The sequence below is a fragment of the Lucilia cuprina genome, chromosome 3, assembly GCF_022045245.1.
Source record: "Lucilia cuprina isolate Lc7/37 chromosome 3, ASM2204524v1, whole genome shotgun sequence".
Classification (NCBI taxonomy): Eukaryota; Metazoa; Arthropoda; class Insecta; order Diptera; family Calliphoridae; genus Lucilia; species Lucilia cuprina.
The window spans coordinates 4,965,551-4,981,480 of record NC_060951.1 but is presented as its reverse complement, the minus strand read 5'-3'; the positions used below and the strand labels follow the sequence as shown (position 1 = coordinate 4,981,480).

Sequence of the window (15,930 nt, the reverse complement as noted above, 5' to 3'; positions counted from 1 at the left end):
AACTATTCAATCTGTTGTTGTTTTTTTCTCCCTTTTTTGTGTTTTGCTTGACCATGAACATTGCGCATATGACCCTGCAAGGAGTTAGGATGTTTAAAAGCACTTTCACATAATTTACATTTAAATGTTTTCTCCTCGGAATGTATAAAACTATGACGTACTAGCACACGACGATTAGCAAATGCTGCTTGACAAATGCCGCATACATGAGGTCTAGTTTCGGAATGTGATATCATATGTTCGGTTAAAGCTGTTTTCGATATGAAAGGTTTACTGCACACTTTACAGACAAATGGTTTCTCTCCCGTATGCACTCGTTGATGGGTTATCAATTCGGTATTTGAACGACAACCATGACCACACATATCGCAAACAAATTTCTTAGGTATACGATGTCTATACTGATGGGAGGCCAAACGTCTATGGGTTTGAAAAGCTTTTCCACAATTTTCAAATTCACATATAAACGTACGTTCCATGGTATGCACCTCTAGATGACGCTTAAGATAATCTTCGTCTATAAAACCACGACCACAATTTTCCATGGGACATATGAATTTTTTTTCTATAGTATGAGTTTTGAGGTGATATGTTACATGATAACTGCGTCCAAAACGTTTATCACATTGTGGACATTTGTAGCCATTATGCAATTGTATAACATGATGATCAAGATGTTTTTTCTGTGCAAAAATTTCGGTGCATTCCGAGCAAGAGTATTCTAAGTCTTTATGTTTTTTCTTTTTACTTGAATCGGCTTGATTTCTGGGGGTATCATTTAAAGTTGAGTTGCAATTATTCTAAAAACAGCAATTCGTTTAAAGATAATTTGAACAAGACTAGAAAGATCTTTGATTGTGATTAGCTTACCTCCGGTATATCCAATTCCTCTGAACTCGTAGATTGACTTTGCTTGCTGTTTCTTTTTCTTAATACTTTTCGCTTAGTTTTCTTTAAAATCCTAAATTTCTCCTCTTCACTGCTGTCGTTGCTATCATTGCCATCATCATGAACATTTTCACTATCATCGGTCATCGATTGCGTTTCCAACTGCCACTCTTTACAATAATCATCTTTCTTTTCACACAATACACTTTCATTCTTTATCTCTATATTTAAATATTCATTTGCAACCTTTGATATTTGTTGTCGATAGTCTTTTATATGGACATTTTTTAAATGCTGCAAAAATTCCTCAAATTGAAAGGATTTCATTTGGCAAAATGCACAACAAATAGAGAAATCATTGAAATTTTGACAAAATATTTCACCACATTTGGTAGTAGTGGCTGGTAGATAGCTGTTAAATGTTAATAGTTTCAACATGTTATTGCTTTTTTTTAATTTTATTTATTTTTATTATATTTTTAGTTAAACAATTACAATTTTTGTTTGTTTACAAAAAAAAATACAAAAAATCATTCACAATATACACAAGGCTAATCTAGTATAAGATGATGTTAACTCAACAGCTGTAAAGTTGTTTCGTTAACAGTTGTCAAATAATAATAAAAACAAAAATATTGTAATTGTTCTCTTAACCCCCCATCTTTATTCACAATGTTGTTGTTGTTTCGCTGGAATTTGAAATACTTTTAAAATTTTTGACCTTTTTTGGTTTGGGTTCCCAATGTACACCTCTCATATGACCATCCAAGCATTGAGGTTGTTTAAAAGCTTTATCGCATAACTGACATTTAAATAATTTCTTTTCCGAATGTATAAGTAAATGACGTTTCATTGTATGCCGATTAGTAAATGTAGCCTGACATATCTCACAAACATGTGGACGTATGGTGACATGTGTATTTGTATGATAATGTAGAGTTGCCTGAGAAGTGAAGGATTTTTCACATATCTTACAAGTAAAAGGCCTTTCGCCCGTATGTGTACGTTTGTGAATTTTCAAAGCGGTAGATGTACTACAACTATAACCGCAATTATCACAAATATACCTTTTTGCTGGGGCATGTATCTCCTTGTGGGCCTTAAGACTTTGATTGCTGAGATAAGCTTTGCCGCAATTTTCGAAATCACAAACAAATTTTCGTGTCATATTATGCTTTTCTTGGTGTTGCTCCAAACGTTGTTGAGATGGGAATGCCTTGGTACAATTCTCAAAATCACACACAAAAGTACATTTCATAGTATGGAATTCTAGATGATAGTTAAGAGATTCTTGAAAACTAAAACTTTTCGGACAATCTGGATAAGGGCAATTCACTCTCTGTTTAAATTTAATATGCGTTTTACCCTTGTCATGTATATTTTGTATGTGCCGTTTAAGGTGATGTCGATGACGAAAGCGCATATCGCATTTGGAACATTTATGTCCACCATGTTGTTCCACAACATGCTGATCATAGTCTTTTTTAAGTAAAAATAACTCTTTGCAATCGGGACAAATTGAAGATTCAGCATTTTTCTGTTTAGGAGAGTCAGGTTCATCTATTTCATTTTTAGGAGAATGTAATGACGGCTGTAGGAGATTAAAAAATAAATTTAATTGATAAAGTAGTTTTCTTTGGAAAACTATGTAAAACTATTTATTACCTCTTCCGTGTGATCTTCAACTTTCTCTATTGTATCGATAATTACAGTTTCAACATCCATTGATTCATCTTCAAAACTATGCTCCTCTCCACCATTATCTTCTAAGTCATATAAAATTTCACAACATTCCAATGTTTCCAAAACATCACTATTTTCCACCTCAACCTCTGCGTTATCTTCATTCGAGTTATAATCTTCATTTTCTTCAATTTCATTCGAGTTATAATCTTCATTATCTTCAATTTCATTCGAATTTAAATTGTCATTGTCTTCAATTTCAATAGAATTAAACTCTTCATTATCTTCAAATTCATTAGACTCTATTGCTATGTTTTCAAAATGCTCATTTTGTATGTGATTCAGGAAATCTTCGTAATCAAATAGTTTAATTTGACAAAAACAACAACAAATAGTGACATTTTTTAAAGGATCACAAAATATTTCCCCGCATTTTGTTGACGTTTGTGAACTAAGCGTGCAAGGCGGTAAAATCTTTAACATTTTTTTTAGTTAATTATTGTTTATAATATTTGTTTTCTTAAAATTTTGTTTTTTTTTTCTTTTTTAATATTTTGTTTACATTGACCAGCTGCGTATGTTTAACAACTGTCAAACTCTATATGTAAAAAATCGATTGTGCTTGCATTCGACTATTGTGAATGATTTTTTCATGACCTTGTATTTATAGAAGATGTATCTTGTACATTAAAACATGTCAACATTAAAAAAATCAAAGAATCGACTTTTTGTTATAAAAGTCGACTGTTTTGTTGTAATTATTGAACCCTCCCTATAAGAAATGAATGACCGAAACTTTGTTCTACGCAATGATGGATACATTCTCCGTAGTGCCAGTCAATTAAAGGGTCAAATGTTATGTTGGTGTTTTTTTGATAAAACTTTTCATCATATTTTTTCTTGGTGACCAAGAGACTAAGGTTCTATAGTTGAAACGAAAAGTCGACTTTTCGTCTTTTTGCATTTTAGTCGACATTTCCACTTTCGACTTTTTGCATTTAGTTAAAAGTCGACTTTTCGTCTTTTTTCATTTAATTTCGATTTTTTGACTTTTAATATTTTATAAATAGTCGACTTTTCGACTTTTTTCATTTAATTAATAGTCGATTTTTCAACTTTTCGACTTCTAATATTTTATAAATAGTCGACTTTTCGTTTTTTTTTATTTTTTCCGGCTTTTCGACTTTTTTCGACTATTTTCGACTTTTTTCAAATATTTTCGACTTTTTGCGATTTTTTCCGACTATTTTCGACTTTTTACGATTTTTTTCGACTTATTTCGATTTTTTCCGACTTATTTCGACTTTTTGCATTTTATGAAAAGTCGACTTTTCGACTTTTTGCGTTTAGTTAAAAGTCGATTTTTCGACTGTTTTCATTTAATTAAATGTCGATTTTTCGACTTTAATATTTTATAAATAGTCGACTTTTCGACTTATTCCGATTTTTCGACTTTTTTCGACTCTTTTCGACTTTTCGACTTTTTTCGACTTTTTCGACTATTTTCGAGTTATCAACTTTTTTGGAACAAAATAGTCGACTTCGACTTTTCGACATTTTTCGACAAAAAGTCGATTGTTCGATTATTCGAAAGTCGATTTATAGAACCCTACAACAGACGGCTGGATAGTGATTATAATTTAAACATAAGGCTAATTAGTTACAGATGTAATTATTTTGTGCAAATGTTTATTTAAAGTTTACAAAAAAAAAAAAAAAAAAAAAAAACAAAAAATAATCATTTACAAAAAAATGAATAGTTCTGGTTTGAGTTGTAACTGCCAAATAATTGTACATATATGTTTGCAATTCAAAATCCTGTTGTTGCTTTCCTGATATTTGTTATATTTGAAAGATTATTTGTCTTATTTGTTTTTTGGTTTGGGTTCCCCATGAACACCTCTCATATGACCATGCAAGCCATTTGGTTGCTTAAAAGCTTTATCACATAACGGACATTTAAATAATTTCTCTTCAGAATGTATAAGAGAATGCCGTTTCATTGTACCCCGATTAGCAAATGTGGCCTGACATATCTGACAAACATGTGGACGTATGTCAGCATGTGTATTCATATGCAAGTACAGTCTGGCCTGAGAGATAAAGGATTTTTCGCATATCTTACATGGAAAAGGTCTTTCGCCCGTATGTATACGTTTATGAATTTTCAAAGTGGTAGTATTACTACAGCTATAACCGCAATTATCACAAATATATCTTTTTGCTGTGGCATGTGTCTCCCGGTGCTCATCTAGATTACGTTTATTCAGGTAAGCTTTGTTGCAATTTTCATAATCACATACAAACGTTCGTGCCGTAGTGTGTTTCTCTTGGTGCTGCTCTAAACGCTGTTGAGATGGAAAGACTTTGGTGCAATTTTCAAAATCACATACGAAAGTACATTTCATTGTATGGAATTCTAGATGATAGTTAAGGGCATCTTGAAAACGAAAACTTTTTGGACAATCTGGGTGGGGACAGTTAACTCTTTGCGGAAATCTCACATTCGTTTTTCCCTTGTCGTGTGTATTTTGTAGGTGTCGTTTAAGGTGATGACGATGTCGAAAGCGCATTATGCATTTAGGACATTTATGTCCATTATGTTGCTCCACAACGTGCTGATTATATTCTTTTTTAAGCAAAAATATTTCTTGGCAATCTGGACATGTTTCAATTTCTTTTTGTTTAGAAGAGGCTACATCATCACTTTCCCTAATATTTGAAAGTTGTGAAGACTGTAAAGAGTTAAAAATAAGTTTTATTAAATAATTAAAAGTATTTTTTTTTTCTACTACTATTACCTCTTCCGAGTGATTTTGTTCTTCATCTATTGTCTTGCTAATTATAGTTTCGATATTCGTTACATTCAGATTTTCTTCTTCTTCTTCAGAACTATTATTATTCTCTTCATCATTTTCTTTGTAGTCATATAAAATTTCACAGCATTCCAATGTTTCGAACTGATCATCACTGTTTTCAACATTTAATTCTTCATTTTCACTAAATTCATTAGATTCGATCGTTATGTTTTCAAAATGTTCATTTTCTATGTGCAGCAGAAAATCTTGATAAGTAAATAGTTTAATTTGGCAAAAAGAACAGCTTATAGTGACATTTTTTAAATGATCACAAAATATTTCCCCACATTTTGTTGTAGGTTCTGAATTTGTCAGGTAAGGCGTTACAATCTTTAACATTTTTTTTAATTAATGTTTGTTTATTAATTTTTTTATTTCCTTAAATTTTCTGTTGTTATTTTTTTTCTTTTCTAATATTTTGTTTACACTGATCAGCTGCTTAGTTTTAACAACTGTCAAACTTAAATTTATTGTGAATGAATTTTACATCAACATGCATGTATTTACAAAAAATGGTGGACAGTAGGATTCTATAAATCGACTTTCGAATAATCGAACAATCTACTTTTTGTCGAAAAAGTCGAAGTCGACTATTTTGTTCCAAAAAAGTCGATAACTCGACTATCATCTATGAAAAAAGTCGAAAAGTCGACTTTGTAAATAAAAGTCGTAAAAAGTCGAAAAGTCGGAAAGAGTCGAAAAAAGTCGAAAAGTCGAATATAGTCGAAAGTCGGAAAAAGTCGAAAATAGTGGAAAAGACGAAAAAAGTCGAAAAGTCGAAAAAAGTCGGAAAAAGTCGAAAAGTCGGAAAAAGTCGAATATAGTCAAAAGTCGGAAAAAGTCGAAAAGTCGAAAAAAGTCGAATATAGTCGAAAGTCGGAAAAAGTCAAATATAGTCGAAAGTCGGAAAAAGTCGAAAAAAGTCGGAAAAAGTCGAATAGTCGGAAAGTCGACTATTTATAAAATATTAAAAGTCGAAAAATCGACTTCTAATTAAATAAAAAAGTCGAAAAATCGACTTTTTAATAAATGTAAAAAGTCGGCTTTTCATAAAATGCAAAAAAGTCGAAAAGTCGACTTTTCGTTTCAACTGTAGAACCCTAGTGGACAGTGTGTAAGGTTCTATAAATCGACTTTAAAATAATCGAAAACTTGACTTTTTGTTGGAAAAATTTTCTCTTGCAATATTTTGGTTGTGAAACTCTGCATGGTAATTGTAAAAACAAAATTCTTACAATAACCCATCAATGGCTTTATTAAACATTTTTTGGTAATCTTATTTATTATATGTATTTGTTTACAAAATACTGAAAAAAACAGTATTTCAAATTAAAGATAAAAATAATTTGTAACTGTCAAATAATTGTTTGCAATTCATAATGTTTCTCTTGCTGTTTCACTGGATTTTGTAACATTTTTAAAATATTTAACTTTTTTTGGCCTTGGTTCCAAGTGTAAACGTCTCATATGACCATCTAAACCATGAGGTTGTTTAAAAGCTTTATCACATAGTAGACATTTAAATAATTTCTCTTCCGCATGCGTGTAGGCATGCCGTTCAAGTATCTGACGATTGGCAAATGTAGCCTGACAAATCTGACAAACATATGGACGTATAGTGGCATGTGTATTCATGTGTAGGTGAAGAGTGGCCTGCGAGGTAAAAGCATTTTCACATATCTTACAAGTGTAAGGTCTTTCACCCGTATGCATACGTTTGTGAATCCGCAATGTAGTCGAGGCTCGACAACTATAGCCGCAAGCATCACAAATATATCGTTTTGCTAAAGCATGTACATCCTGGTGGGCTTTTAAACGGGTTTTATTGGCAAAAGCTTTGTTGCAATTATCAAAATCACAAACAAACGTACGTGCCATAGTATGTTTCTCTTGGTGTTGATCTAAACGCTGTTGTGTGGGAAAACTTTTGCTGCAATTTTCAAAATTACATACAAAAGTACATTTCATAGTATGGAATTCCAGGTGATAGTTAAGAGATTCCTTTAAAGTAAAACTTTTCGGACATTCGGCATAAGGGCAGGGTATTCTTTGTTTTAATCTTTTGTTCTGTTTCCTTTCCTCGCAATCTTCGTGCATATTTTGTAAGTGCCGTCTGAGGTGATGTCGGTGTCGAAAACGCATATCACATTTGGGGCATTTATGACCATTGTGTTCTTTTACAACATGTTCATCATATTCCTTTTTAAGAAAAAATAATTCCTGGCAATCGGGACACAATAAAGCTTCGAATTTTTGATTAGGAGCAAAAGGATCACCAATTTCATAAACAGTAGAATGTTTTGACGTCTATGGGAGATTTAAAACTAACTTTAATTGAATTTCTTAAAGGATTATTTGTAGCAATATCTATTTTACCTCTTCCAAGTGATTCTCTTCCTCTATATTAGTTTCTTTAGTGCTATTAGTTATTTTGCTAAATTTAGGTCTGACTTCCAACACCTTTATTGTTTCTTCTTCAGAACTATTAACTGCATCATCATTAACCTTGCAGTCATATAAAATATCACAACTATTCAATGATTCCGACACTTCATCACATTTTTCTTCCTTAAATTCATCATTTTTATAAAATTCATTGCATTCTTCTTTTCTTATGTATTCAAAATGTAAATTTTGTATGTGCTGAAGGAGATCATCGTAAGCAAATAATTTAATTTTGCAAAAACTACAGCAAATAGTGAAATTTTTTAAACTATCACAAAATATTTCCCCGCATTTTGTTGTTGTTTGTGAATTTAGCGTGCAAAGCGGTAATCTCTTTAACATTTTTTTTAGTTAACTTTTATAGTTTTTTATATTTTTCTTTAGTTTCCTATAACAATTTATTTGTTTACATGTATTTTATTTACATATTTTCCAGCTGTTTAACAGCTGTCAAACTCTATACAGAATTGGCTTTAACTGTCATGCTGAAATTAATTCACAATAAGCTAATTGTGAATGTAAACGATGTAAACAAAAACAAATTTTAAACCAAAAATAATATCAACATACATATATAATTAAAATAATCTCAATGTATGTATAGTTGCGAGTTAATAAAACACGAATATATAACACTTAACAACAATTTATTATTTAATTAATAAAAAGGAATTTACATTTACTTTAACAAAGACGACTTTTGGAATTAATTTCTGTTTACGTCTGTCAACTCGTTTGCCTCTATCTGATGCGTTGCCAGACTGTTGGTTTTGTAAAACCGTCTGTGGAAAGGAGAAATTTTAAACTGAAGAGGAAAGTTTTATATTCACCTGAGGTAAGTTTTATATTCTCATCCCTATCGCCAATAGAAGTGAAAATTTTGTTCCCTTTAAAATTTTCATTTCCTTTGAAGGGAAAATTGCTATCGTGAAGTTGTTGTGAACAATTTTCGCTGTACACTTTGATAATTGTACGTTAAAAGAACAACAAGCAGTTATTGATAATCCCATTGCGAACGAAGTGGAACTAAAGCAAGAACAATTAACGGTCAATGATAATGAAGAAGAATTTCAAGATTCTAACTGTTTAAGAGAAAATGAGGCAACAGAAAGTGAGTCGTCCGATGACAGTGAAGATGATTTTCATGATTCTGGAAGTAGTTTTACGGAGGATCGTTCCTTGCTAAAGGTTTTACATGTCAACACAGATGATAGGGAACTTAAGAAAAGTAAAAGGTGTCAAACTAAAACTGTAAATAGTAGCAAAGATTGCGAAGTGACATTGGAAGCGGTAAGTTTTAAATTATTCAATTCTCTTAAGACAACAACATTAATCTATTAAGTTAAAGAAAACTAGGGCTAAAGATGAATCAACAGCAGATGAAAAAGAGTCGAAGCGACAAGCTAAACAATATAACTGTCCTGAATGTCCTGAGATATTTACAATTAAAAAAATCTTGGATAAACATGTTGTGACTATGCATAAGGGTTACAAATGTTCTCTCTGTGATAAGCGTTACTCACGACAATCACAGCTCAAAATTCACTTGCAATCTCATAGTGAGGAAAAACCAAGAATACCATGTACCAACATCGATTGCAGACGAACATTTAGCTGTCTGGAAAATCTTAATCGTCATCTTGAATTGCATATAATGCCTGCAACTTTTGTGTGTACTGAGAAGGATTGCCAAAAAGCCTTTCCCACCGAACAACGCCTATTAGCACATTCGAAAAATCATCAAAAACATTATATTTGTGATATTTGTGCTTATAGTTGTTGTTCAAATGCCACATTGATCATACACAAACGTAGACACACAGGTGAGAAACCATTTCCCTGCGAAATATGTAAAAAAGATTTTATCTCAAAATCAGCCTTAGGAGAACATATGCATGTTCATTGAAAAACGGGTAATCATGTTTGTAGGATTTGGGGTGCATCATTTGTTAATGATAGATATTTGTATCGTCATATGGTCATACATAATTCAAAACGTTTTACGAAATGTTCATTGTGTGATAAAGTTTTTCAAAACTCTAGAGGTTTAAGTAATCATAGGAAATATTGTCTTCAGTCAAAGAAAGCTTTGGAGAAATCAAATGATGACAGTGAGGAGCTGCGAGATAATAAGGTAAGTGTCAAGACTATAGACTTAGAGTATAAACTAGACTATAGACTAGAATATAGACTATACGTTAAACTATTTAGCCTGTTTTTTATACCTTTCACCTTAGTTATATATAAATTTCCTTCTAGATAGCGGAGTCGATTAAGCCATGTCAATCCATCTTTCTGTTGAAATCAGTTTTTAAAGGACCCCAAATATTGGCGAGATCTGAATCTGGAATAGTTCTGCTAGGATTAGGACTAGAGTAAAGACTGCACTATAGACTCGACTATGGACTAGACTATATAAACTAGACTATAGACTAGACTTTAAACTACACTATAGACTAAACTATAGACTAGACTATAGACTAGACTATAGACTAGACTGTAGACTAGACTGTAGACTAGACTATACACTAGACTATAGACTAGACTATAGACTAGACTATAGACTAGACTAGACTGTAGACTAGACTATAAACTAGACTGTAGACTAGACTATAGACTAGACTATAGACTAGACTATAGACTAGACTATAGACTAGACTATAGACTAGACTATAGACTAGACTATAGACTATACTATAGACTATACTAGTCTAGTCTATATTATATTCTATAGTTTTGTCAATAGTCTAATCTATAGTCTATCCTATAGTATAGTCTATAGGTTAGTCTGTTGCATAGTTATAAATATGTTCTTCAGCCAATAGCTTAGATCATAGTCTATAGTTTAGGTTTAGTATAGTTCATAGACTTTTTTTGAAGAATCTTTACAAAAACAATTTCTAGCACAATTTGTAGTTTATTGTCCTCTTTATATATACCGAATATGGTTACGATAGCAACACTATGCGGGAAGCCTGTTATATATGCTTTCGAAAAGACCTCTATTTAAAATTAGCTAAAATAAATAACGGATATATGAGCAACCTCTGAAAATTTCATCAAAAAATGGAGATTTTTTTTATTCATACTCAAACAGAAATTGCAAAACACAAAAACAAAATACATAATCATACGGTAAATTTTGTTATTGTGTTTATAAAAACAACGCGGAGCGAAAGCAGCAGAGTGAAAGCAGCAGAGCGAAAGCAGCAGAGCAAGAGCAAGCAGAGCGAGAGCAGCAGAGCGAGAGCAGCAAAGCGAGAGCAGCAGAGCAAGAGCAAGCTGAGGTAGAGCAGCACTAGTGTGTTGTTATTGGCTAGAAACATGAAATTAAGTTTGTGAAGCCTAGAAATATGAAATTAAGTATGTAGAGTCTGAATTAGGTAAGAACCCATAAAAGGGAACTTTTTGCTACTTTTTTGTTTTTCAAAATTTACTCTTTTTGAATTTTCCATAATATTGAAACTAAGCATGATGAGCCCAAAGTAAAAGAACAGTTATTGCTACTGACTGTGAAGGTTATACAAAAATTCGGCACAGCCGAATATAGCACTCTTACTTGTTATATATCTATATATATTTCTTTCACAGTTAAATGAAAATTTATCTAAAAATGACACTTACCATATAAGTTCTTCTCAGGATAACGAGAAAAAAGACCAACAAAGCAATGATAGCAATAAAGTACTAATATTTCCTTGTCCTCGAACAGAATGTGGTAGAACATTTGCAAATGAAAAAAATCTCAATCGTCATCTGGAAGTACATAACATGAAAGCATCATTTATATGTACTATTGATAATTGTGGTAAAGGTTTTCCCACCGAAGCACGTCTTAAGTTACTTCTCTGTGGCTATCGATGTGCTGCTCTAACAACTTTAGTAATACATAAGCGAGTGCATACAGGAGAAAGACCATATGCGTGTTTGGCTTGCGAAAAAAGGTTCATATCTAATACAGCTCTTATAGAACATATGAACGTACATGCCACAACACGTTCCCATATATGTGAAATATGTCAATCTGGTTTTACTAGTTTCAAGGGATTGCGTCGACATAAAAAAACCCATACCAACGAAAGAAACTATAAATGTAGTTTGTGTGGTAAGGCATTTAAGACCTACAACACTTTGGACAATCGCATATATGTATGCATCGAGAACCTCGAGCCCCAAATGAAATACAGTCCACCGATTTACTTATAGCGGATAGTTTTGAGGAATATGCTTTGAAAAAAATCAAAACATCTATAGATAAGATGAAAAAATATCAATGCCAAGAGTGTAATAAAACTTTTAAACGTCTCAATGGTTTGGATAATCATTTAAGACAATTTCATGGTGCCACTGATTCCTCAGTAGTTGAAAGTTTAGAGCAATCGGATAAAAAGAAATTCCAATGTAATTTATGTAATAAAAAGTTTATCTCTTTGAAACGTCACAATTTAACGCATAACCACGATAGAAAATATGAATGTAAATTATGTGATAATATTTTAAAAACCTTTAATGGTTTAAACAGTCACATGATACGTGTGCATGGAGAGGCGGATAAAACACAAAGTCAAGATGTAACAGTGATCAAAGAAATTCTTTAAATGAATAAATAACAATAGCTTAGAAAGAAAAAAATATATTTTCAAGCAATTTATTATTCATTTCATTTCCTTGCGCTATATAAAAGTATTATTAACAATTTTAAATTATATTAAAATTAGTTTAAACTACAATACTAAACTAACAACTAACAGTCATGCACAATACTATTTACCGCTGAAATAGTTTCTTCTCTAGCTATAGGTGGTGTTACCTCTAAAACACTAGAGAAATTATCGGGATAGAATGAAGTGTAAGTAGAATTTTGTATTAGCTCAACAATAACACGTTTTGCTTCTTCCTCTTTATGATTAATCACAACATCAGCGGATGGCTGTAGTTCAGATGCTGGCAAAACTTGTTGGTGATTGTTTCGAAGTGATATATAGGATTGACTAGGATTTGTTATATTCACAGATTGTTTAGTTTCTAAATTTAAGAAGGAATTCCCTGTGACTGCATTATCAAACACTTCATGTTGAGGAATTTCAATTTGTTCTTCAATTATTTGCGGTGTGTATTTGTTGGAAGGTATTTGTTGGAACGTTGATTCTGATTCTGAACTGTTTAGCGTTAATTGTTTCTTACGATTCATACTGCGCATTTCATTCGAGCGGGGACGACGTTTACGTTTGATTGTTTGATTGGATTGTTCCTTTTTCGGTTTAGGTGGTGGTCTAGGCAGTTTATGCATAATTTTAAAATGATGACTGAGACCAGAACTGAAATTAAACACTTTGCCACAAACCGAACAGCTAAGTAAACGTTTAGGTCGCGGTGTGTGTATTTTCATATGCTGCGTAATGCGCAAAGTGACTTTACCGCAAACCACACAAGTTTGTGGCACTTGTTCTTTGTGATTACGCATATGTTCCATTAAAAAGTATTCTGTGGAATATTTACGGCCACACGTCGAACATTTAAATACTTGACCCGAATTATGAGAAGCTAAATGTTCTTCAAAGGTAAGAGGATCGGAAAAGTTTTTATTACATTGTTTACAGTTAAACGGACGATCAAGATGAACCTTAACCATATGTCTTTCCAACAACGAAAGGCTACTCAATTGACGATTGCATATTTTACAAATAAAACCATCAGGATAATGTACACTCTCCACATGATGTTTCAATTGACTTAATTTATTAAAAAGTTCATCACAATCTGAACATTTATGTGCCAATTTAACACTACTATCCGATTCGAGGTAGTGTATACGTTTGTGTATGGTTAGACTGAAATGACTGCGAAAAGTTTTACCACAAGCCGGACATACAGCCAATTTATTCTTGCCCTCCTCCTCCTTCTCCCTATAATGATTGTAACGGCCGGGGTTTATTGGTCTTAATTCACTTTTTACTAAATCATTATCAACAGTTTTACTAACTGGCGAGGGTAGTTTATTGGGTATTTTAGTACCCTCCGGTATTAGAGTTATAACAGTTTCACCTATTATTTTGCGTGTCACTTCGCTTGTATTTGCTATAGATTCTGCAGTTTGTGTTGCTGGATTTAGCTTATTATTTGTTACTATTTCATTATTATTATCGATTAAACTTTCTATAGCATCTTGAGTTTCCTGTTTATGTTGTGCGTTTAATAAATCGGAGGAAAATATCTGTTGAGATTTTTGCTGTTCATTTTGTATGCGTTCATAAAGTTCTGCTATACGATTCTTGACGGCGATTACTTTAACCGTAGTGACCTTTTTACGTCGACGTTTTAAACGTAACAAGTCCTGGATGTTCGTCTAGGAAAATATGAGACAATGTTAGACTACTATGGTCCATAGGCTACAGACTAGTTTATAGTCCAGAAAATACAATACTCACCCTTTTCTTATGCATTGGCCTATTACGTTGTTCCTTAGGACTTTTTTCTTTCAACACACACACTCCTTCCGAACGTATCTTATCGATATTCGTTTCATTTATAAAACATTCCTCGAAACTATTACCGCTTTTCACTTTATCCGGGGAGCTGGAGCATGCTGATGTCGATATTTTTAACTTATCTTCATATTGATTTGTATCCTTTAAAGTAGTATTATCCGTTAATAGTATAAAACTATTATCCTCTGTCAAATTATCACGCATTTCTTGCTCTACCTCGGCACGTATCTCCTCAGCATCTTCTATTTCCTCTATAAGCATTTCGGTATTATTTAAATCATGTTCGAGAGGCAAATCGTCTCTACCAAAATTATGACCTGAAATGTCTGTGTTAAGTGATTGTTTATCCAGCTCCTCATCAAACTCAAAAGCATCTCGAGTATCCTCATCATCATCATCCTCTGTTTGCGTTTGAGGATAGGAAGACATATCCAATTCATTGATTTCTTTGTCAGAACCTAAAGTTTTATCTATACATTCCTCCTCTAGGTCAGCTAAAAACTCTACTTCATTCTCTTCCTCCAGCAACCCCTCCTCCTCTTCAGGTGTCATAAACTCCTGTTCCTCTTCTGGTCCTTCCATTTCCTCATGTGTTACCTCTTTTAAATGTTCACTTAAATGCTGGCAGAAATATTCAATATTATCATAAGTTTCGCGACAATAGGAGCAATAGAATTTTAGCAAACGTGTAATTTCATTATAGAAGACATGTCCACATTGTGTATCATTTTCTTCCAGTACACAAGTCTGCTTTTCAGCATATATATGATCACCATTGGAGGTATGTTCGATATCCTCTAATTTAATATTGTTCATTTTAGAAGATTTTATTGGATTTTTATTCTATTTTATTAACATTTTCTAGGCGATTTTTCGAAAAATTCTATAAATTAATGAGTTTGTTTTTGTTTTCATTGTTGTTGTTAGAATTTTAATTTTGTTTTGTAGAGATGCCAGATGTTAAGAATATGAAAATACATTTTGCTTGAGAGCTGTTCTAGAGGAGAAATTTAAAGGAATTTTTTTTAATGAAGAACCTTTTATATATATATATTGAATTGATTTATTATTCACTTCATTAAAATATATTGTAATCAATATATTATATAAATCTTTCATTTTAAATTATATTGTTTTGTTTGTAATAACATCTGGTAATACTAGAATGAGTGGTTTTTGTTTCATTCCATTTTGGTGCCGTTTTGTAAATATTTAACCAATGATGCTAACTCTTATTTCAATATGTGTGAGATTTTTTTCAATAAAGCAGTTTTAAAACATTTTTAATAATAATTGATATATGTATGTAATTTTTATTTTTATCATATTATTTTCTCTTACTAATTTTAACGTTTTATTTGTATATTTATTCATTTTTTTATAATTTTATAACATTTTTTGCCCGCTAAACAGCATTAAGTAAAAATCGCTCATTTTGATTTACAACCTAACTAAATTGACAGCACTGCATTTGACAGACGTGATTCAGTGTGTACACAAAATTATTTTGTGATTCTACGAATTATATTTTGTAAATTCCCAAAGAAATAATAAAAATTGCACATATT

At 32.0% G+C, this 15,930-nt stretch overlaps 5 protein-coding genes across 5 annotated transcripts; 1 reads left to right on the top strand and 4 right to left on the bottom strand.

Moving 5' to 3' along the window:
* Positions 1-2: 2 nt before the first annotated feature.
* LOC111674960 (zinc finger protein 391-like) lies at positions 3-1,335 on the bottom strand. The gene is made up of 2 exons (XM_046947627.1): positions 871-1,335; positions 3-800 (listed from the first exon to the last, which is right to left on the bottom strand). The coding sequence occupies exons 1-2, from the start codon at positions 1,324-1,326 to the stop codon at positions 3-5; spliced, it is 1,254 nt and encodes a 417-aa protein (XP_046803583.1). The 5' UTR covers positions 1,327-1,335.
* LOC111674961 (zinc finger protein 62-like) lies at positions 1,335-5,843 on the bottom strand. The gene is made up of 4 exons (XM_046945962.1): positions 5,373-5,843; positions 4,440-5,306; positions 2,554-3,060; positions 1,335-2,479 (listed from the first exon to the last, which is right to left on the bottom strand). The coding sequence occupies exons 1-4, from the start codon at positions 5,766-5,768 to the stop codon at positions 1,556-1,558; spliced, it is 2,694 nt and encodes an 897-aa protein (XP_046801918.1). The 5' UTR covers positions 5,769-5,843; the 3' UTR covers positions 1,335-1,555.
* On the top strand, positions 4,710-15,902 carry LOC111674962 (zinc finger protein 271-like). The gene is given in 6 exon segments (XM_046947634.1): positions 4,710-4,841; positions 8,311-8,468; positions 8,544-8,709; positions 8,788-9,164; positions 9,223-10,008; positions 15,776-15,902. Coding segments are annotated over 2 exon segments (663 nt in total). The 5' UTR covers positions 4,710-4,841; positions 8,311-8,468; positions 8,544-8,709; positions 8,788-9,164; positions 9,223-9,351; the 3' UTR covers positions 15,782-15,902.
* On the bottom strand, positions 6,617-8,332 carry LOC124419145 (zinc finger protein 595-like). The gene is made up of 2 exons (XM_046947626.1): positions 7,806-8,332; positions 6,617-7,736 (listed from the first exon to the last, which is right to left on the bottom strand). Exons 1-2 carry the CDS (start codon positions 8,214-8,216, stop codon positions 6,804-6,806), a joined length of 1,344 nt encoding a protein of 447 aa, XP_046803582.1. The 5' UTR covers positions 8,217-8,332; the 3' UTR covers positions 6,617-6,803.
* On the bottom strand, positions 12,492-15,356 carry LOC111674932 (zinc finger and BTB domain-containing protein 24-like). The gene is made up of 2 exons (XM_023435620.2): positions 14,303-15,356; positions 12,492-14,220 (listed from the first exon to the last, which is right to left on the bottom strand). The coding sequence occupies exons 1-2, from the start codon at positions 15,176-15,178 to the stop codon at positions 12,619-12,621; spliced, it is 2,478 nt and encodes an 825-aa protein (XP_023291388.2). The 5' UTR covers positions 15,179-15,356; the 3' UTR covers positions 12,492-12,618.
* Positions 15,903-15,930: the final 28 nt, after the last annotated feature.

Excerpts from the sequence above, each read along its gene's own strand:
- LOC124419145 (XM_046947626.1), bottom strand. The coding sequence starts at position 8,216 with ATGTTAAAGAGATTACCGCTTTGCACGCTAAATTCACAAACAACAACA. Across the intron at positions 7,737-7,805 it reads AAGAGAATCACTTGGAAGAG|ACGTCAAAACATTCTACTGT; the intron begins GTAAAATAGATA and ends AATCTCCCATAG.
- LOC111674961 (XM_046945962.1), bottom strand. The coding sequence starts at position 5,768 with ATGTTAAAGATTGTAACGCCTTACCTGACAAATTCAGAACCTACAACA. Across the intron at positions 3,061-4,439 it reads AACCCAAACCAAAAAACAAA|AAAAAAATGTTAAAGATTTT; the intron begins TAAGACAAATAA and ends AATAATTAACTA. Across the intron at positions 2,480-2,553 it reads TTGAAGATCACACGGAAGAG|CCGTCATTACATTCTCCTAA; the intron begins GTAATAAATAGT and ends AATCTCCTACAG.
- LOC111674960 (XM_046947627.1), bottom strand. The coding sequence starts at position 1,326 with ATGTTGAAACTATTAACATTTAACAGCTATCTACCAGCCACTACTACC. Across the intron at positions 801-870 it reads AGGAATTGGATATACCGGAG|AATAATTGCAACTCAACTTT; the intron begins GTAAGCTAATCA and ends TGCTGTTTTTAG.
- LOC111674932 (XM_023435620.2), bottom strand. The coding sequence starts at position 15,178 with ATGAACAATATTAAATTAGAGGATATCGAACATACCTCCAATGGTGAT. Across the intron at positions 14,221-14,302 it reads GGCCAATGCATAAGAAAAGG|ACGAACATCCAGGACTTGTT; the intron begins GTGAGTATTGTA and ends ATATTTTCCTAG.